We start from the raw sequence: 24,482 nt of genomic DNA on the forward strand, positions 1-24,482 counted from the left end.
GATTGGTTTGTCGTTCCATCACACCCCACACAAAAAAATCCATCCAATTTAGATCCGTCGAGTTTGGAAGCCAAAAGTACAGCAAGATAAAGTTGTCAAAATTGTCTTGGAGCCATTTGATACTTTTTTCAAGAGGTTTGGCAGGGAGTCGAGTCCTTTAGAGGCCTCAAATTATTTCCTAACCTTGCGTATGGATGTCTCACTGAGTCCCAGAGCAATTGTTCTTTTATTTGGACAGACACATTCCTCTATTGATTCTATTTCTTTTCTCGACTGGTGCCAGCTGCCAAAGGTTCCCGAGTTTACCCAAAAGAGTGCAAGAAAGTGGCAGCATACATATCTTGCACTCCCTCTACATACATTCTTCATAATCTTTTGATGAAGGTATCTGAATATTGTTTTTGCAATGTTAGCTTATTCTTCAAATCTTAAAACAAAGCTACTTTATCATCCTCAAAAAAGGCTTCCTCATTCATTGACATTGAAAGTTTCTAAGCTTCTTCGAAATGAAGACAAGGCGTGTACGATCTAGGGGTGTTTCCCCAACTGAATTACATTTTTTGCGTATATTGTCTTAATATCTTGGCTGTTTTCTATAAAATCTTTAGAATTAAAGTAAAGAGAACACACTCGAGAGTTTGTTGAAGGAGGCTATGATTCTGTTGGACTTGCTACCATCCAGACTTCTTTCAGATATTAAAATTGGAAGAGAACTGGTGCAAAAATATTATTACTGCGACAACACTTCCATACATATAAGATGTGCAAAAATGGGGAATAACTCGGCATGACTTTTTGAAAACAAATATAAGCTCCATCTAGAAAAAAAAATCTCAATTAGTCATTCATTACATTATATAATCCCAAAAAGGTGTATTAACCGTTAATCAGTTTCAAATTTTCATGGGGGGGTCATCTTTACCCGTCAAATATATGTACTTCATTGATTTTTTTTACCTTAACAATGTTTTTTCTCTGAATTGTATCGTCTTATATAAAATATAAACACATATCCAATGTTAACATTGAATATATCTAGAAAGCAATCGATAAATTTCTGATTTTTTATTTTATTGATCATATCTATTAAGAAAAACAAAAGTAATCAAGAGATTAAAATCAAAAATGCTCTAATATCCGATTTAATACAAAAGAACTAGCAAATTTTAAATTCTAGTTTATTTAAACAAAATGTATTGTACGTTTCGGAAATTTATTTTATGAAAAATATTATTTTCAGAGATAATGAAGGTAAAAAAATCCCATCTTTTTTAACCCTCTGTTTAATTTTCTGGGGTGTATAGAAAGCCCCACTTCAACATAATTCATCTCACTTTTTTGCTCTTCCTTCCTGATTTGTCTTCATTATTCTAGTTTATTCTTGTTTGTTCTTAAATATTATAAGAATTATTTTTGATTAATTATTGCTTTGACTCTTCCTGATTGAGGCTTAGTGAAGAAGAAAATTGGTATTATTTTACTATAATTTAGATTAGATCTAGATGTTAAATTAAGAAAAAAGTATCGAAAAAAAAAACAACTTATTTTTCATTCATAAATTATTCTTTGATCAATCAAATTAAACTTGACTTTTAAAATATAAATAAAAGTTATTGGCTTTAGCTGTTTAAAATATCAATTTAATATATTCAGATAGACATAATAATATTAAAAGTTGAAAAATGTTTAAATTTTTCAGACATACACATATGTACATTTAATCACTTAATTCTCCGTTTTCAATTATAATATCAGAAGACATTATGGATTATTCATATTAGACAGGACTCTCGGATTGACGAATAAACATTAGCACAATATATTGAGAAATGTAAGAGATCTTAAATCCTTGAGAGCCTGAACCTTCCTATAGAGTTGACCTTAACCATACGTCGAACAATTATTCAAACTAGATAATTACTTAAGTGTTAAAAAAACTAATTAGAAACATTTCTGTAGTCATTAAATTATTCTTGCTTTCTTCAATATAGAAGGATGTTCCATTAAGGGAACTAGGGCATTTCACAATGTGACCATGATATAGAATTTGCGTAATCAGAGAGTTGATACAATTTGACTGAATTGAGTGAAATATCTGTTCTTCAGCAAATAACCGTGCTATTTGTCGTCAAAAAGTATTTAAAAAGTAATATCGATTCAACGAAAGAGCCATCTAGCAAGTACAATGTAATTTGTGTATGTATGAATGTAGGAAAACAATTAAATATTCCATGATGTGAACATAGAATCGAACGAGTATACAGGGTGTATTATATATAGTACTCCATAATGTATATTTAAAACATATTGTAGTCCAAAAAATAACAATGTAATCGTATACACACTGATGAAAATCCAGTGTAGAACGGCCATTTTACAAAGAGAAACCGAAAATCAACATGGTAAACCTGACAATTTGAAGAAGGTTTTGGAGGAGAATAATGCTCAAGACATTTCATTAGATCATCTACAATCAGCTGTTACAAGAGAGGAAGGAGAAAAGGATATAAACAAGGACATTTGCTAGAATTACTCCAATGTCGATCCCCAATTCTTCTCTGAGTCTAAGAAGGACTTACAAATATAAACTTGCAACAAATCCTCGGGGTTACACTCCGTCTTTTATGAGTACACACGAATGTTACATCAGGTTTTGAATATAATTGAATCTGTTTAGGAAAATATGATCACTACTCAGGAATTAAATAATAATGACAACTGCTAAGGAAAAGAAATAACCAATTCAAACCGGGCTACCTAAAAAATAAACCGGATTTACATCATTATGTGTAAAGGAAATATTGCAGGCGTGATGATATAGGATTGAGCGTGTGTATAGTGCTCTCTGATGTATACCATATAAATATTTTTTATACAAGAAATAATAATGTAGTCGTACTAATGAAAAATTACAGGCGTGTGCATATATAACAAGAGGACTGTTTCTGTTTGTTTTGTTATAGGTAAAGAAAGAACCGTGTAAAAAAGCTAAGTATAGTGATTAAAAAAAGGAAAAATTTCACATTTCATCATTAAATTTATTTTGCACCTTCAAAGGAATCTCCGTTGGATGCAACACGCATATGCCAACGTTTTTTTCAATCCTCGAAACATTTTTGATGGACACTTTTTGGCATGACTTTTAGCTCGTTTTATAGATTCAATAGACTCAAAACGGATTCCACGGAGCAGCAATTTAACTTTGGGGAACAAAAAAAGTCACAAGGAGCTAAATCAGGTAAATATGGTGGTTGATCGATGGTAATTATTGCGGGATTGGATTTGAATTTGCTCACGATCGTGGCTCTGTGCGAGGGTGTGTTATCGTCTTGTAAAATCCACAACAATTTTTTCAATAATTCTGGCCATTTTTTGGCAGATTTTCTCACGCAGCGCCTTAGTATGGCCAAATAGTAGTCCTTACTGACCGTATTACGATTTTTCAACACAATTTCCTTCACTGCGTCGATTCTCATTTTGGTGGTAGAGGACGAAGGTCTTCCAGAACGTGGCATGCCTTCGACAATCTCACAGCCCTCCTTGTATACTCTTAACAATTCATATAATTGGGGATAATTATGGATTTGGATAATCCACTTTCTATAAAATATTTGAAAAAATATATCATTAAATAAATCATAATAATACTTCTAATCCCATTGATTTTTCACAGAAACCTTAATGGATTTTTATTACTATATAAGCAATCTATATACTTCAATTTATAATAGAGTTTGTATATGTATGTATGTCCTTTATAGGTGCCCACACTGTTGGGCCTAGAAGAACAAAACTTTGCATGTGTGTCTTTTCTGAACCCAGTCAGGCTAAGACGGGCGTGCCGAATTTAGGGGTGCTTATTTTATCCCAAAAAATCAAAAACTGTTTTTTGCAGCTCAAGGAGACAAGATAGGTGTTTGAGTTATAAATCAAAGAGTGACAGGTGACTCAAAAAATATAATATAAGTAAAAAAATAAGGGCGTTTTCAAAATTTATTCAAAATCAAAAAAGTTATGAACAAAAAAAGAAAATGGTGAGAATTGCAGTTTGTTTGTGGTTTTTTTTGTTGGTGTAAAAAATGGATTTCCAATGAAATTCATAGAAAAAATTAAGTTTTTTAGAAATTTTGAATCATAAATATTGATGTTTAACTGAAATATCTGCCATTTTCTAAATAATTTTCTTATATTTTTTTCCTCAAACGTCAATTTTTAAGAAGAAATGCCACACAAACATGTATTTTGTACCTCAATGTTTCTGTGATTTTTAAATCACTAGTTGAAAATTGTATTACATAATTTTTGGAATATATGCAAAAATAAACTAGTTATATATAGCTCTATATTTTTTTTGTTTTTGCAAGTACGTAAAATATGTTAGTAGATTTGTGTTCTTCTTTACAATGCCAATAAATGCTATTAACTTTTTTTTTTTGCAAAATTAGTGCATTATAGTTTTTTGCAATTTGCAATTTTCCAGACAAACTTTTTCATTTGAAGCTTATAACACATTTTCTTTTAATTTCAGAATAATATATTTCATATGATATATAGACGCATTATTTTAATGCTCAACTCGCGGAAGGAGTATAAACATAAAGAAGACCTTGACTATTTTCAATGTAATTTCCGGCTCCCTCCTACGCCCGAGCAAGCCGAGTAACCCTTTGTTCATAAAATTATAAAAATTCAATTTAACAAATTGGGTTCCTCTCCCTAGTTTTTTTTTTTTTTTTGTGGTTTATTAAGTACAAGAAGTTTCCAAGAAAAAAATATTGCATGGGAAATCTTGCATTCAATTATTTCCTAATAAAGCCTTTCCTTATGTTATTTATTCAATAAAAATTAATTGTATATGGAAGGCTTACTTATAACAAAGTTTTGAACGATTTATGGTATAGTGCAAATGACGTATATCGACAAATATGATGACATACAAATCTGGGACAGTCTTAAGGCACTGCAACCTATGTAGTCGTATTGGGACCACACTTTCATTAGGCCCCTCCCTTGATTGAATAAACAATAGGAATTTTTCTAGAAAAATTAGATTCGAAATTAAATTTTAATTTTAAAAATGGAGAGAAACAAAGGAGTCGTCTAGCTCACGCTAAAATTGCCCCTGGCCTCAAATGGGATGTTTGGAAGAGCGCGAGGAGAAGGGGGAGCAAGACTTATGTCACCATTGATTAAAATAATGTTGTGATAATCAGCTGCCTGCATTGTTAACATTTTAGAGGGTATAAATTAAATGTTTTAATAAATAAGTTTTATATTTTATTTGAGATAGAAAGTACGTTATACTCTATAAAATTAATCATGAACTTTATTCCCATGGCATTACTAAATTATTAATGAAATAACAAAGTATAGTATATCGACATATATTTGTGGATCCAAGTATTAAAAGGAAGGATTAAACAAAAATAGTTATATAATTTATTAATATCAAATTTAAGTTGAATATACAAAATTTAACAAATAGAGAGATCAAATAATTATTAATAACAAAAGTAAATGATAAATACACCAATTAAAGAAAATATATATCAAAATTATTAGTAAATTATAAATATTGTAAGTGAAAAATAGTATTAGAATTAAATCCATCTCTTCTAATTATACAGTGGAACAATTAGGGGGGGGGGGAGAAGGATTTTGCGCAAATGAATCGAAGACAAACATCGAACTTATCTATGAGTAAATAATTCAAAACTGTTCTCAGTTTTTCCCTCAGTCCTCTGAATTTTGAAATATCTAGGATTATATTAATTCGGGACTATTATTGTTCAGTACTTTTTTGCCCTTAAAATAATTTCACTAACACTAAAACAATACAAAATGGAACAAAAATCCTTGGAAATGTATAATTTTTTAAAAGAGCATTTTATACATTATACATTGAATATTTTCTATAATATAATGTATGATATTCTTCATTATCATAGTTTTCCTGGGAGGAATTATCCTCCAGTCTTCCCTCGTGGAATTTGGAATCCAAATTTGAACATCCTTGAGATGGACGATCAAATTATAAGTATCTTCCTTCGATTGCTTCGATCTTCCTTTTACCAGGCAAGACGTCATGAAATTGTCTTTGAAATTGAAAAAAATATGATGATAATGTTGACTATTTGCTTGTACACCCCCATAAAACTTGGATAACGACAAAATGGAACACAAATCCTTGGAGATACATATTTTTTAAATAAATATATTTTTTAATTATTCATTGAATATTTTTGTATAATAAACATAAAGTAAGATATTCCTCATCACTATGTATTATGAATAAGTTATAGGGGTCTAAAGAAGAGTATCGTTTTTCATCATTTTTTTAGCCTAAAAATGGAAATATATCGAGTTCAGAAGAAGATACAGAATCAATAAAAACACTTTAAAATCATTAAAAACACTTGTGTATATGCTTTGTTAATCTTATTTTTAATTTACGAATTGTTTTAAGAGTAAAATATGACTCTGAACGAGAATAGCCCCGAATGACTATAATCAAAGATATTTCATAATTCAGATGACTGATTGAAAAACTGAGATCCGTTTTGTATTCCACGCTCAATGATAAATTATTTTCTTGACTTAAATTCATTTTCTACTAAACGAGTGTTCCCCTGTGTAATCTTAATTCGAACGGCAAGTAGAATCCTACTTTTATTTCTTGTATGGCGTAAGTTCATCTAAAATAATATTGCGTGATTAATTATTGACAAATAAATACTTAGTGTTACAAATCAAAAATTTGAAAGTTCCATTCGATAATTAATAAATTTTTATTACTTTTTACTATTAGCCCTGATCATAATTTGGTGTGAATGGCTCTCAATATACTGAAGATTCTCTCTAAATCGTAATTTAAATTGGGAGTTTTACTATAAATTGAATCTTCAAAACTTGTTTATTTCTCGCAATTCTTCATACGCTGGATTTTCAGATAGGAATTTAATCAATTAAGCATAGAATACATGCATTATATTATATCGTAGCAGTTCAACGATGTTCATGCAAACGCGTAAAAGTAATCTTCCTTCTAAACCAGTAATGACCTCGAAAATTTGATGGAAATTATTATTAATTATTATTACCTCTTCAAGTATATTTATATCATTAATAATCTCCTTCGCTGTAATGACAGAAGGCATTTTTTCATGGAGGTTATTTAAATATTACCTTATTATTACGAAATTATTAAAATAGTAATTTGCTGCTTCGATATAAGTTCCCTTAACGTGTAATAACTATAACTGAGGGCAAGGGAATTTGGTAAGAAGCAGGAAAGCTACGTTTTCTTAGTCAAGCATTCAAAAAAAAAATTATTTCTGTTATTAATTCATTTGCCTTAGGGAATTCTTTAAGGACAAATTCACCAATGTTATTGAGCCCATGAGTCACGCAGATGATAATTATCAACTGGGGGTAGTATTGTTTAGGGTCTTTCCCGGCTTTTTTGCAATAAGAAGCTCCACCATTGATGAACACCTTCAGTCTCGTAGCATCAAAGTCCGTTCCAAGAGTTAATTGAATACTCTGGACAAGAAAATCAATTATTTTGCAAATATTAACATTTTTTATACCAATCACGTTGATGAAATATGGGCAACCCAGGCAATAGTTGTCCCAAGGACCAATCAATAAAGCTGTAATTGATTTCTTCCGATTATCTTTAGTCTCATTTACTCTTATAAATATATCCATCACTTCAACTTTTTCTTTGATTTTGGAGATGATATCTAAATCAATATTCTCAAATAATTTAACTATGGTTCTTAGGGAAGGGACGGATTATCCGTTGTATGTCTCTATAAATTTTTTGAAAATAGGATCATCAACAGTGAATAGGAGTATGTTTCAGGCAGCAAACATACTTATAAGGTGATAGTTGAAGTCTGCCTTTTTAAAATTATATTCATCATTTTACATTAATTTGATTTTTTTTTTGTAAATATCCACGCTCTTAATATAGGATGAGGACAATAAGTGAGTAGTAACGTATTACTCAAGCAGGGGGACCAAAGGAACACATAAAGCGACAAATCCGACATGAAATCTGGGTTTCATCCCGTAAGTAATTCCAAATTGATTGGCTTCCATTTCCAGAAATCTAATTTTCTTAGCCATTTCATTCAAACCTCTATTGACTCCCAATATTAGTATAATAAATAAAGGCATGCATTTATAAACTTCTTATTGGACAGAGATGCTTGCAACTTAAAGATCTATAAAGGAATGATCATCATTTAAAAAAGAGCACACGCACGAAGCGTTTTTCCTTTTCGAATTGCTTTACTTATTTTATTTTTTTAAACACCTCCCATCTTATTATGTATAAGTGATGAAAAAAACATGTCTTCCTGGTAATTAAAAACAAAAACAAAATGAGCATGGTAATCCTAACATTTTGAAGAATGTTTGGAAGAAGAGCAGCTGAGTTGTCATACCATTGTATTATATCAGCTACAAACAACAGAGAGAAGAAGAAAATAAATACAAATCCCACTCTGGATATAGCAAGAACAAATAGGGTAGAATTACTCGGATTTTTATTCTCAATTCTACTCCAAACCCAACAAGGACTTACACTTATAACTCCCGAGCATACCATCGTCGTACTCTCTGAGCATACGCAGTGGCTGTTAATTTATATTTATTGTTCTCTCTTCAAGAATAAAATAATAATGATGACAGCTTTGGAAAATAAAAAAGCCTGTTCAGATTGACAACCAAGAAAGCTGCTCCGCTTTCTAGGAAATATTTTATACACCTCTGATTATTATCCGTACCCAGTTTGGCATAGGGTCCGCAATAGTTAATGCCAATTCTGATACGAATCACCCTTAACAAATCAATAAATAAATGCTTAATTATAACCTCAACTTCTAATGTCGGAAACGTGAATTAACTTTGGATCTTTAGCTCCGCCAACGAAGTTAAACGGTGGTTATGTTTTTGGCTCGATTTGTTTGTAGCCAGGATTACAAAAAAAGTTAGGGATCGATTTTGATAAAACTCTGTAGAAAGATTATATATGTTAACAGGAATATGGCATTTAATTTTGAGTTTTTAGGTCAAAGGCCAAGGTCACCGTTTAAAACGCATAATCAATCATAATTTTCCTAGAAATTAGTGTCATTTTGTAAGTATGTATAGTAAATGCACTAAAATATCTATCTTAATCAATACAAGGTCAAGGTCGAATAATCAGGTCCAGTTCAATCTGGGTCCGGTCCAATTCAATCTTGGTCCAGTTCTGTTCAACACATCAGTTCTAAAACTGATAAAGTTTGGTCCTTGATGATGTAACTCCACTTTATTTCTTCCTTTTTTAATCATAGCACTAAAAGGGAAAAGGACCGGTCCTTAGACTAAACTGCACCGAATAAATAAGGCCTGACTCACTACTAGTTTTTATTCATTTTTTTACGTAATAATTATGTTGAGCAATGCACACAAACGATTTATTTAATTTTTTAAAATAATGTCAAATAAGTAATGAATTATGTATTTTATTAAAATAACACAAACAACACTCCCTTAACTTGTGTCTTTTTCTTGTTTTTTAACTCTTCTCTAGAAACAAGAAAATAAAGAATAAAAACAGTGGTCAAACAGCACGTTATCATTATATATATACTATTACATCTGTGGCTCGTCAACACAAAAACAAGGTGGATAAAGCTGGATTATCTTTGAATTTTAAATCTATATAATTTATTAATGTTTCTACTAGTGCTAGTAAAGATAGCCGATAAAAAATTCAAAAGGTTTTATCTATATTTAGTTTGTTTATATTAAATTTCTAAACTAAAACGATTTACTATAAACTATAATTATATAATAGGTAAATTTATATTGTAAAACCTTCTTGTATAAAGCATTTTTTGTTGTTTTCTGTGCATTTGATGTAAATATAATCAAACCTGCACCCCTTTTGACAATCCTGAAATTGACCATGTGAAAATACTCATTTTAGTAAATATAAAGTAATTTTTTCAAATGTTTGACCCTGTGATTTATTTAGTGACATTGTCATTACTAATTTACCATGTTCCTTATCAACCGTAATGAAAATTGAAGATAGATACTAAGAGAAACTACCTAATCCTCTTCTTCCTTTATTTAATTAATTCCCTTTTTTAATTCTTATTTAATAAACGTTCTCCCTGTTTCAGTCTGTACAATAATTCGTTTTTGGATTTTTACTTTTTTTCAGTGCATTTTCGAATAAACAACTCATATCTTAACAAAACATTGCAAACGGGGAATCGGTCTTGTTTTATGGAAAAAAATCAACTTTTTAGGAAAAAAACGAACATGCCCTCCAGAGACCAGGAATATGGTCTGATTAGAATGAATTCCGTTTGACTAAAAAAAAGAATCCTCTAGAAAAAGTCCTTTTGTCCGGAAAGGTTTCTGTATGAAGTAAAAGAAATCTCCTTTTCATAAGTAATTTTTATCCTTTTCGTCTATTATCGCACTAAATCCGGGGGCACACAACGTTTATTTCGCTGTAGAAGTAAGGGATTTAACTTTAGCAAAAATTACATATCGTGTAATATCATTTTTTAAAGCACATAAAGCTTTTTTAAATAAGAAAAAAAAAACATTTTTTTTTTAAATTCATACAGAAACCTTTCCGGACAAAAAGGAGGGTGTAAGTGTCTATTACTTTTTTTCAAACTTAAAGAAATAGCTCCGTGGAAAGAGATTTGACTCCAATGATGAAATCATATCACAAACAAATGTCTATTTCGAGGACCCTGACTAATCTTATTTTTGGAAGGGATACAAAATTGGAGAAACGTTGGAAGAAGGAGACTACGTTGAGAAATATAATTATTTATTCACAAAAACCTGTGTTTTATTCAAAAATTCAGACTTTTTGATCCGCTCATGTACTTTATTAGACCCCAATATGACCTATCATATTATTTTTCTTTAATTGAGACCGGGCGAACTACTTTAAGGCCAAGCCTATGAAATATCATTCATTAATATTAAGTTAGTGATTCTCAACCCTTTAATCACTGTGGGTCCCTATACATTTTTAATATCCTTCGAAGCCGTCTCCTCTAAATATTATGATAAAACATATGTAATTTCACAGGTGAACAATTAGGAGGGGAGAGGGATTTTGTACAAATAATAAACAATAATCGAATTGATCTATGAGTGCAGAATTCAAAACTGTTCTCAGTTTTTCTCTCAGTCATCTGAATTCTGAAATATCGGGGATTATAGTAATTCGGGACTATTATTATTCAGTCATTGTTGCCCTTAAAAGGATCATCAAATTAAAAGTAAGATTTATAAAAATTATGTAAAAGTATTTTTATGATTATAGTGTTTTTATTGATTCTGTATCATATCTGAACTCGATATATTTCCATTTTTAGGCTAACAAAAATGATGAAAAACGATACTCTTCTTTAGACCCCTTTAACTTATTCTTAATACATAGCGATGAGGAATATCATAGTCTATATTATAGAAAAATATTCAATGTATAATTTAAAAAAATATGCATTTCCAAGGTGTTTTTTTTTTCATTTTGTCGTTCTCCCATGTTTTATGGGAGTGTACAAGCAAATAATTAACATTATCATCATATTTTTTTCAATTTCAAAGACAATTTCGTGATGTCTTGCCTCGTAAAAGGAAGATCGAGGCAATAAAAGGAACATACTTATAACTTGATCGTCCATCTCAAGAGATGTTCGAATTTGGATTCCAAATTCTACGAGGGAAGATAGGAAGGAAAACTACCAGACCTTATAAGAAAGCAAAGTCAAGTCTTTGCTTAGGACTGAGATCCCAGGATCAAAACAATAAAGCAATCCATTCACGATGAGAAGATAATTTTAATATTTCAAAATGGGATCACTTAAAAATACAAAATAGAACAAAAATCCATGGAGATGCATATTTTTTAAATAGATCTTTTTTAAATTATACATTATTATTAGGATTAATTTTTTTGAACAGCTGTGGGTTTAAGATTAAAATTTTAAATAGTAGCAATGGTCAATTGAAGAGACCAAGCAAATAATACGTGTCTCTCACAAATAATCAAGAAATGGTCCTGGAAGTCCCTATCCCTCAACTCATTCTATGAAGATGACAAGTATCCTGACTTAACCAATGATGAACGACATTCTCGTTGCAACTTGTCCAATTGGGATTATGGTACAAAGAACACTATCTATATCATTGGAGATATAGAAGAATATTTTGATATTCTGAGAGGTTATGGTGCAGATTTTGTTACGGCTGACGGAAGCATCAATTATTTTAGTACTCCAAATGAAGAAGATAATATGGTTCTACGACTAAAAACTGCAGAAATTATACCAGCTTTAAGGAGTTTGAAAAATGGAGGGTCCTTAGTCATCAAGTTCTTCACTTCTTTTAAACTACGACCATTAAGCTGTTCTTAATCTTTGTTTTGATAAAATCTCCATCTTTAAATCTGTTGAAAGCAAAGAAGGGAATTCAGAAGTGTGTATATATCAAAAGGGTAGAATGGAAAATTTGAGTCTTACTTAAGTGATTGGCTTCAAAATTATGTCCTTAAAAATAGTCAAAATACAATATTTGGTCAAAGTCATTTAAGGACTGGAAATATAACTCTGTAGTTTACTTCAGTTCGTGGTAAAGAAAAGTAATAGAACTGAACTTAATTTCCTCCAACATTGGAGCCACTGAACTAAAAGAGTTCAAGCACTTAGTTTTAAAAGAATTCTTTTATCTGTACCCATTAAAAAGGAGCACAAAAAATTAAGGGGTGCAAAATTAAGTGAGTTTGAAGTAAAAATAATACGCGAATCTAAAATCAATGATGGTGACTATGAATTTCCTACTCAACCCAATTCCCTTAACAGCATAAAAGACGAAATTTGGAAGCACTTAGAGAGGCTCCATGATTAGAAGATTATGAGGATTTATTGAAACTCTACAGGAGGATTTTTAAATAATTCAAAGTTTTGTTGTTTAAGACATTTTTATGCTAAAAAGCTTTAGAAAAGTGTAGCTCTAAGAAAGAATCTAATTCTTTTAAATGAAGAACTAATTGAAAGGCTTTCATCCAGACAGTTAAGTGGTAATGTAAAAACATTTTGTGTAATGATTTACTAAACCAAGAATCAAGTTCAGTATTGAAGAATTCAATTACGGATGGATTTATTACACTTTTAAGTGAGCTTAGATGTGGTGAAAATGTAGTTCTTGTGAGTTTTCCATCATATTCTCGATTATACGCTGGACTTTTATTTATTCTTTCAAACAATTTTTGAAGAATTAGTCTTCCTACAACCGGAAAAAAAACAAAAAAACTACATTCAGTATCTTGCAAGGATTTCATAATTTATCTCACTCGGTCTCTCTGAAAGGAATATATGAAATGTTGTCCCAAGAAAATTCTAGTATATCTACTTTGTCAATTGTATGCATTGGTCCTTTTTGATAGACCATTTTTTGAAGGTATTCTTTGTTTCAATTATCTCAACTTAGTACATCGCATAACATTTAATTTTTTGGTTTTTTTTTTTCAAAAAAACCCCTAAACAAAGCCCCCCACCTCCCCCCAAAAAAAGAAGAGAAAAAACAAATATATATATATATAATCCTGCAGACGCCTTTGTTAAATATGGAATTTGGAACTAGGCTCTAAATCATCGAGTGAAAGCTTATGACATCATCAATATAGAGGAAATGCAAAGAACATATTATGTGTATATAAGTAAAATATTGATTTTTTTTTTTTTTTTTTTTTGCTAATGACAACCAACCACATTGGAATAAATATCATATATACTTCATTTTCCGTCCTAATGATTTTACAAATTGTAATACAATATTATACAGTTGTAAACACATCAATACAAAAAATGTGTCCTGGCGTCTATATTATGGTGGTAGGTCATTTAATTCCCTGTCTTTTCATTCCTAGTAAATGTATTCCCTATAAACTTCATTCATGGACACTTCATTCCCACTTTAAATATGGATATTTAGTGACGTCATACAGTTTCAATCCAGAGTCAGAATAAGCGATGCTTTCCTTCTTAAAATATAAAAAAACTTAAATGGAGTTTGAGCGATGTTGACTTGCATTAGTTTATAAATAAATTAACAAAGAGTGGCACCATCTTATGGAAAAATACTACAACTCCTTGAATGATAACATTATTTAATAAAACATAAAAATTACATATATTTCTCATATAAACAGAGCTATCAAAATTCTTTTAACCATTCACCATTTTTTAAACAACAAGCTACAGACTGCCACGCCACCTTGGGGATTAATATATATTATCTTAGATTGATCAAGCCCTATCGCACAGTATTTATAATTTACTAACAGGATTCCGTTATTTACTAGGATCCCGAAATAATAAAAATCCCGGGATCCAGCTCTACGAGAATTTCCCGGGAAATGAGACACCCCAGTACCAATCTACTTTATTGTATAAATTAAGAAGAACCTGGAATTGCATTGGGGTTCATTTGAGAAGGGAATAATGTCAAAACTACTATTTAAAAAACTATTTCAAAGTCAAATTGCAATCCTTTAACATGTTATTTGTTTCTTAAGCCAATTTCAAACATATTTTTATTTTTGTTAGTACGACATTACGTCATTAAACAATCGATCAAACATTCACTACTTCACCAAAAAAAACTTTCTATTTGATTTTTTTTTTTTAGAAATGGTTAATTAATGTGGAAGAAATATTCGATTCTCTATTTTTTAAAACCATAATCACGAATTACATTATTTCTAAAGGTGATAAAGTTGACGCTGTTATCACTACTAACATTGAATAATAATTTATTATTTATCATTCAATTACATCTCTTATGCAATAACCACATGATATTAGATAAGACTGGAATGGTCATGAATAGATATCCAAGTTTCATCTTTGAATATTTTATCGAATACAAGTGCATTCTTAATTTTTTGATTGTGTGATCAAGTCGAGTCTCGATTCAAAGTACTAGTACCTCTAGTCATGAAAGTTTTAATCTGGGATATCGCAAAGTATTAATATCGGATATGTTAAATTTTTAACTACTAATCTACGATAGCAAAGCATGGATATTAGACTATACCAAAATGACAAAAGTTAGGAATTTGGTCTCGCCAGATATTTATTTATTGTATTCCTCTAAACAAGAAAATAACTATCAAACGTATCAAAAAAATGGTCCTTCATGGACCAGTTTTGATTTGAACATCTGTAAAATGTCAAAAAAAAAAAGGAAATTTTTATTTTATTAGGTATTATAGATAAAACATATATTTTGCATCAATATTTTTCACTAACTTGTCTCATTGGTTAATTATTTTAGTTCCAAACATGCTACCAATAAATGTATATTATATTTTGGTACCGTGTATTACGTGTATGTATATTTCTATTACTCAAATCTCATTTTTTGATGCCAAATATAAAATATATTATTATTAAATATACTTTTATTGTTCATTTAGTCCAAATAAGGCAACCTATATTAACAATTTATAATTTTGGACTACGAAAACTGTCAATTAAATTCTTAAAAATACGAACTTTTATTTAGTTATTCCTTAATTTCTAGTGATGATTTGTTTTTATTTAAGCATATTTATAATTTAATATTAAATCAGTCATTTATTATGAATATTTAATTCCTTTTTTTACGCCAAAAACCTTTCAAAAAAGAAACTATGAATCGATTATTGCTTCAAATTATTTTTTTGTTTCATTAATAGGGAAAACTAAACATAATTTTAATTTTGCTCTGACATAGCTGCCCCATCTCTCTTGCCCACAAATTTTAGCTAAAACGTTGGTTACTTCTTTTACTGCACGTTCACAACTTTGTGTGTGGCATGGTAGTTTGAGAAGTCGAAGCGGTTAAGAAACTAAACTAATCAGTTGACTTTGAAGAATGACTACTTTGAAAATCACCATGGTTCTGGGGTTAATTTTGACTTCCCTGACCACATTTCTTTGCCAGTGAGGATATATTTTTGATGGCCGGCCAGTTCTTTTAGTATTAGAAACTTCTCCATATTTCTTGATTATATTGCGAACAGTTGATTTAGGAACATCAATTTTCTTGGAAATCTTTTTGTGTCCACTTCTTTGCTTAAAAATTGAACAATCTTCTCTCTGACTTGAACACAATGTTCTATGGTCTTGACCATACTAGACGATACTGAGGTAGTTCATCACATCTAAAAAAATGATCAATGGAGTATTTAAAGTACTTAGATTAAAGAAGCTCTTGACTCTCCTGATCTTCTTGTTAGAGAACAAGCATATTAAAAGTGATATTCTAGACTCGGATGAAAAAAATACAACAAAAATCAAGAACTGCCCATGGAAATAGCCGAAACATTTTAAGAGTGCCAATACTTAGGCACATACCAGTATCTAAATAAGCTAATAAATCTTGACGAAAACATTCCTTAGTATTTTTTAAATAAGGATTTATAATAAACAGCAATTAATTCGGCCCAATATATAACTTGAAATATTAAAATATCATAGGAAAAACAAACCAAAATGTATATGGGGTGCCAATACATATGGGCATGACTAGTGTATATATTTAATTTATTTTGCGTTTTTTATTCAGATACACATATCTCCCTCTCGACTCGGCAGTGAGATGGCTGAAAAGTTATCTAGCGCTTAGTAACTTCGTCATCCGCAGCTGTTTGAGGACTGATAATTCCGAGTCATGATTACAATTGAAAGTGACAAATTATGAACCCCAGATAAGAAAAGCAATCACACTGACTGGTAAGCAAGATTAATTGTGGCATATTGCCTCAGCTTACGCTATTAAGTTGATTTTTTTTCATATAAATTGCTGGGGCTGTTTGTTATGGTATACATGCCTAGGCCTACAATAATAATAACAATAAAAAATCTAGTGTAATGTTAGAAATGTATAATTAAGATATAAGTAGTAATAAAAAAGTAATTATAATAGTTTTATTTGTTTTCTATGGAAAATAAAATTCCAAATTAGAAAATATTACCTTAGTTTTTTTTTGTTTTTTTACCATTATTGTTCATAGTGGCACACTCATTGATTAGAAATGTTGAAATTGGCTCTCCATTTCTTAAAGTTTGCCTACCCCTGCTGTATATGATTTATATATTGGCCATTTTATTATTTCTATTCTGTAATTTTGGCTATCATATACATATACAAATGTATAACTACTCTTTTAATAAAATATTAAAAAGCAATACTATAACACAGTATCGAATAAAATACTATATAGATTTTAATAATAAGTAATTCATTTTAAAAATATAATGAAATAATACGACAGTGATAGTCCTGGAAGTACATAAGAGTTAAATAGCAGCTGGTATGATTGACTTATTTGGCTAACTACCATATGATTCTGGCCCTCTTTTTTTCTTTCTGGAGGAAAAGTTGTGTGATACAATAAAGGTAACGAGGTGCCTTCAAAACATTCTTCAAATTTTCAGGGTTACCATGTTGATTGTCGGTTTCTTTTTTCTAACATACCCATTCTACACTGGATTTTCATCAATGGCTATGATTCATAAATCATAGCCAATAAACAATAGGGAATATGAGTTCGTGAATGATAATTATCAATTGTCTAAAAAAAGAGATACCAACGGCCTCAAGCAATCTATACTTATATTAGCCCAGTCTATATCAAATCAGACCACCTTGAGGATAATATATACGTTTTTAATTTGTTGATGCCCTATTTTCTGCAAATATATAATAATTATTCTATATTTGGGAGGAATTAGCTTACTTCCAATTGATTTTGGTGTTTTTTCTATTTATTTTCGAAGTAAAGGTTGCGAAGTACAATAAAGGTAACGAGGAGGGGGGAGTGAAATAAAAATGTCAACTTTATATTTCTATAAGAAATATTTTATGTTAAATGATTATTCTAAAAAAATAAATATGTTTTTTCGGAGGAAAATGTACGTTGCCCGCGAAATTTGAAAACTCACCTTACTTTTTGAACACACTTCGTATATGATTTACATCAGGAATCTTTATATCGTTTCTATATGCGGACGTCTGCAATGTTTTATTTTCTCCGACTACATTGATATGTCTTAACTCAAAATAGTCTATGATATACATCTTGGAGCACTATATATAGTACATCCGGTGACTCGTTTATATACAGACACACTTTACCCTATTTACATTGATAAATTAATAAATACATTCATTGTAACATTACTTTCAATATAGAGTAATACCTTGACGTACAAGTTTAATCCGCGCATATTATCCGAGTTCGTTAGTCATAGTCAATGAAGAGAACCTCCTGTACCGTATAGCATCTTGTATATCAATAAAAACTGTTAAACCAATAAAAATTTAGACTCAAATCCACCTTGTGTATCAATTTAAATTACTCTTTCCGATCTCAGCGTTATTAGATATATAATAATAGTTATATTTTATTAAGAGTAGTAATCCAAGATTTTATTCATTGTAGTTTCACATATTTTGTACTCTTGTATTTGCATCTGGCCCTTTTATAAATATTTTTATTTAATTTACTTGTACAAATGAACACTAAAATTATTCAATATGTTATATTTTAAGTACCTCCTTACTGATATTATACGCAATATAAGAAAACAGTTAGCTGAATAATATATTTGTTATAATAAAATTAGTGATGCGCAGGTTGGCCATTCTTTAAACCCACGGGTACTTCATCTTTGAATCTGTAACTCAAACCTAATACTTAATTATTTCTTCCCCATTTACTTATTAAGTACAAATTAATTCAATGTACTTAATTGAAATTTAGGAGTTTATTTTTATACATTCCCGATAAACCTCTTCCCTCATAATCAAATTACCTTCTAAATTCTTGTTTTAATGTGACGTAACGTTTCTAAATATAACCTTCTTCTATACCCCCATCATTTATATACAAAATTGTCATATAAATGGCAGAACCCTCAATCCTTACATTCAATGCTACTTTGCATCAAATTAAAGGTTTGATTGTTATTACTAGAACTGATTTTAAAAAAAAAAAAAAAAAGTTGAGTGACGTAATCAATGACGAAACTCGTAAAAGTTTTAGGACTGAACTAGACGGGACTGCAGTTTTCAGTCCTAATTAAGGATCGAAACAACACTAGGGATACCTGATTAGTATTAAATATGAGATTGAAAGGGTTAAATAACGGAAATCTTAAGTGATGAAGGCGCCAATTTTTGTTGAAAATACACAACCCGACCTACGGTTGGAGCATTTAAAAAATAATCTGTGTTTAAAGGCTGCTGAAGAAAGAAAATGTTGCTTTATGTACTATTAATGTAGAGAGACGCAGAATATCAAATCACAAATATTAAAATTCATTTATTTAATTGAATATTTCAAGAACATCCAAAACAAAGCATTTCTTTAACAAAAGAAAAATAAAGTAGATGGGAGTATCGTACATAAAAAATGTATGCAAAAAAATTGCACAATAGACCACAATTATAATATCCATATTATTATATATTAAAATATGAATAAAATAATAAATATGTTTGATAAAAAAAATTATTACAAAATTTAAAACAATATATTATAATATTTTAATTTGGGCTCTACCTACTTATAAAGGAAGAATTCAGGAGAAGAAACGTTTTAGTTGGATTTATTATAATTTAGTGAGAAACATTTGATTATATTATTACTAATAAAACATATTTATTTATAAGATACATTACGATTTAAATTAGAAATTTCTATATAGAGACTGCTGCTATAATGCAAATAAGTGGATTTATCTGTTAACGAAGGAGAACTTGCTATGGAATTGACTTTGATCACATTGCGTCAGTCATTCAAAAGATATTAATTAAAGTATAATTTAGATAGTGCAATCATTAGAATATTTAAGTCAATATTGAATTAAAATCAATCCTTATCTTCTTCAAGTATTTCCGCTTAACAAGAAAACATTATCGAAAATAATAAAATATTGACTAACAAAAAGAGAAAAATATCTTTGTTATACAATAATAATATAATGGACTCAGATGAATATTATAATGGCTTCATATTAATTAATCCTAGGAGTCAAGTTGAAGTACTTTTCTTTTTTATATATATTATCACATTTATGGGTATTACGAATAAACCAGATTTCTCCTAAAGTTTCAGACCTTTACCATTTCAGTTTTTTAAGTGGAGGGAGAGGCATAATTAGAGCAAGATGTTGGGGAAAAAAAAAAAATCCAACAAACTATAGCTCTGGACGTGCTGTACATACATTATATATTCATTTCATCATCATTTTTGTCGATATTAGGAATGATTTTAAGAGTAAATACTAAAGACTTGAGTTGTCCTCTCAATAAATACATAAGTGTGTTAGTCCTTGTGAAAGTATATCTACAACATAGGTGTTTTTTTAAGACAAGATTCAATGAATACTACCATACGCAACAAAATAAATAATAACGGATTAATTTAGAAAATAAAATTAATTAATTATTATTGATGTATTTAATATAATGATATAATGACAATTATTCCTCCAAAGAATAACGAATTATCAATGTAAATTTCTCACAAACAATATCAATAGTAAACAAAAATATTCGGGTCAAGAAGGATGCGTCATTTCTGAACAACTAAAAAAATAAATAGAGAAGTAATTTAAATAAGAATGTAAAAAAAAAAATGAAAAAAAAAATAATTGAGAAGGTATCTCAATCAAGCCGTTATACATTATATATTTTTTCTTTTTAGTTATTTTACATTTTGTTATATGTATCTATTTGGACAAACATTTAAGATAACAAAAATTAAAAAAACTTGTCAAGTATTGTCGAGCGAATGCTTGGAAGCATTCTATCACATTAGTTTGTTGACAATGAATATGTTAAGAAAATAATAGCAAATACAGAAATCAGAAATAAATTCGCATAACATGGTAGCCATCCAGTTATATCTGCGAACTTGAATTAAATCTAAGTTCTCCATAAATAAATAAAATGGCAGCAAAATATGGGATAAAACAAAAAGAAAAAAGAATAATGAGAACCTATTACTATTATTATAACCATCCGGGGATGCATCGTCTAAAAAATATAACCTAAATTGACTTATGACACATTCCGGAGTCATATCATTACTGACATTCCCTAAATGCATTAACTATGAATAAGCCTTTTCACATAATGCCATATTTTTCTTCGTCCAATTTTTAATAAAGATTGATAAAGCACGAATAACATTACCATATTTAAAAAAAAAAAAATCATTTTCAAATCTTACTTTAAATCATGCACGTAGAGACATAAAGAAAAAGCCGGTTGTGGCTCACCATAAGGCGACAGAACTAACTGTTTGCTATGGTGTACTAAAAATTTTGAAAGAAAAAAAGCAATCTGAATTTTAGACAGTGCAGTAGTCTTTCTTTTAGGTAAGTGGACTAATACATGACAAATTTAAAACGATTCCTTCCTTTCCTTCTTTTTTAAAAACACATTTCTCTCTCCCTCTTCCTAGCATGATACTGGATGAATAATTTCTTTTCTGAATTAAAAAGTTATGGGGAAATTTAAAAAAAAAAAATGAAGAATTTTGAGAAGAAAAACAGGAGAGAAAATATTTATAAATATTACATTGATAACTATTATAGCATGACATTAATGAGTTTCCATGTTTTTAATGAAATAGAATTAAAAACTTAGATAATCCTTTACATTCTGGAATAAATTTATTTTATCTTGAATGTTCGTGTCATTAAAAGTAATTCTCGCAATCATCTCCGATATGAGTTTTAAGATCATTAGAACTGAAAAATTAATAAATTGTCACTTGCGACTCATGAGTAGGGACTCTTGAAGACTCTTCTCTAGAATAATTTTGTCGTCATTTATTTCTTCCAGACTTTTTCTTTTTAATTTTTCTTTTGAAAAAGCAACAACACTTTGTTTCATCAACAACGTCGACATCAGCGTTGGTAGTAATAGGGGCATTTGATCGATCGGCTGTAGCACCATCATCATCACCCCCTCTTGATAAATCTATGTTAGTGGAGCCTCTCACTACCTGAACAGAAGGATGGCGATTTTCACTGGTTAATCGGGGCCCTAAAGCATCTATTCCACTTGGCTTGGACTCGGACCAGGCAGTATTATTTCTAGGCTCCTTACTCGTTTTTTGACGTGGCGATATAACATCCTTCTGATTACTGGCTTGAATACTTCCTACAGGAGTCTGCATATTTCTACCCGTCCAGTCAAACTCTCCTTCATCGACATACCCCTTCCTTTCTTGTAGATCTTGAAATAATTTACGAAGATATTCATAGTCAGGCGTTTCAAAAAAGTCTAACCGACGAACATAACGTAGATAGGTGGCCAATTCCTCTGGATGATTTTCACAAAGAACTTCAATGGGGGTTGCCCTTTTCGTATCTCCAATTTTTTGATACCTATGTAATGTAACAAAAGAAGACAATTAAATCTGATGCAACCTAAATCAAGAAGTTTGAAATATACCGTTCTTTGAGCGTATCAGCTTTTAAACCCTGCCAGGGTAAGTTTCCTCGTAAAAAGTACATGAACATATGCCCCAAAGCCTCGAGATCGTCTCTTCGGGATTGTTCCTTTCCTAAATGAGTATTTATGCTCATATACCTTGCGGTACCCGTTAATGATTTGTGCTCTCTGTAAGGAATATGTCTATTCGTATCGGGATCAATATATTCTTTGGCTAAACCGAAATCCACTACATGAATCACTTTGTCCTTTTTCATCGAGGTTCTCCCAATAAGGAAGTTCTCGGGTTTGACATCTCGATATATCAGATGCTTGGAATGAACATACTCAATTTGATGCAACAACTGAACAGCGATCAACAAAACACATTTAAGAGAAAACTTTCTGTCACAAATATCGAAGAGATCTTCTAGACTCGGCCCCAACAATTCCATGACAAGGGCGTTATATTTGCCACAGGGCCCAAAGTAATATATTTCTGGGATGCCCTCATGCTGCGACAACTGCTTGTAAAAGCGATACTCGAGGTGAAGCTGCGGGGCCTTGGACTTCATTGGCTCCAGCTTGATGGCCACATGCTCATTGTTGTAGAGATTCTTCCCCAGGCGCAGCTCCCCAAAGTTCCCACACCCAATCTTCTTCCCCACACGAAAGTTGGGGCCCACCATCAAGACAGAGTTGGACGTCCCTCCTCCGGAGCTGGAACGAGATGCGGCCATGGCGGAACGGGTTCGACTTGAGGTCTGGCTCACACGACGGTTTCCCTGCTGCTCTTCCTTACGACGATCCTCTCCAGACACCTTTTGCATCGCGACTACCAACGGCACAGCGCAACACGGATCACAACCCTCTCAAACAAACATTCTACAAACAACCCGGATCCGGACACACCTCACTTCCAATGACAATCCCAACAACAAGCCTAAGGAAAGGGAGAGGGGCTCCAATCAGCCATAGACACACACTCAGCCCTGCCTACACTCCCTCTCTTCTTCAGGGGGGAGCAAGAATCCACACTTCAAAGCCTCGCTTCTGGAATTCAATTCAGGATTTCCGAGCCAAACTCCACACTTCACTTAGGGTTTCTATTTCTTAATTTCTTCTCTCCTCTGTCTTCCCTTTTGGAATTCACAGAAACTCTCTTTCTACTTCTAATCTTCCTTCCTTCTTTCTTTCTCCCTCTCTCTCTCTCCCTCTCTCTCCTTCTACATTCATCATTTTTCTACCTTGTCTCTCTCTAGCTCTATCAATTTTCAGGCTCAAGAGGAGGAGGAGGAGAGAACAAGAAAACGAAAACAGAATTGGCCTCACGCTCAACACCACATTCTCCATTCGGCATATAAAGAAGGAAAAAATAAGGAAAAAAAAAGAGATGAGACTTCTAGCTGCGGATAGTGTTTCTTAATTCAGACAGAATACAGGAGAGGAATGAGGAGAAGGCGCTCCGCTCCGCCTAATGGAAAAAATTGTAAAGAAAAAAAAAAGTAGAAAGAGAAAAACGAGAAAATAAATAAAAGAGAGTGAAGAAAAAGGGCGAGTCCTCTATGAACGAAGACGGGTGACCAATTTTTTTACTAATAATAGTTGGCCCTAAAATATATTTCTTTACATTTTTATAACTAAGATTATAAAGGGAACTTTCTTGAAAATGGATAGGCTGAAGATGGTAAATCACGTCATGTGATTCATGTTTCAAAATTGCAATAGAATCATAGGTAAAGCGCCAAAGATACAAAATATCTCTTTTGTAGTACAGGTGAGCACCTAACCGGCTTTCCTACAGCCCGATCCTGCTGCTCTGCTCTATTTGTTTATTTACAGTTCAATTCTTAAATATTGCATATTATTATTAGCTAGAGATGGAGTTCAGGAAATGATCAAATACTCAACTCTATTATAAATGCGTTCCTCAGATCCATTTTACAATTTCT

General features: G+C 31.0%; 1 protein-coding gene across 1 annotated transcript; it reads right to left on the minus strand.

Annotated features, from left to right (window-relative positions):
• Positions 1-20,482: 20,482 nt before the first annotated feature.
• LOC121122379 (casein kinase I) lies at positions 20,483-23,747 on the minus strand. Its single transcript, XM_040717352.2, has 3 exons — positions 22,552-23,747; positions 21,094-22,484; positions 20,483-20,673 (listed from the first exon to the last, which is right to left on the minus strand). Exons 1-2 carry the CDS (start codon positions 23,358-23,360, stop codon positions 21,920-21,922), a joined length of 1,374 nt encoding a protein of 457 aa, XP_040573286.1. The 5' UTR covers positions 23,361-23,747; the 3' UTR covers positions 20,483-20,673; positions 21,094-21,919.
• Positions 23,748-24,482: the final 735 nt, after the last annotated feature.

This window comes from Lepeophtheirus salmonis, chromosome 8 (genome assembly GCF_016086655.4).
Source record: "Lepeophtheirus salmonis chromosome 8, UVic_Lsal_1.4, whole genome shotgun sequence".
Classification (NCBI taxonomy): domain Eukaryota; kingdom Metazoa; phylum Arthropoda; class Copepoda; order Siphonostomatoida; family Caligidae; genus Lepeophtheirus; species Lepeophtheirus salmonis.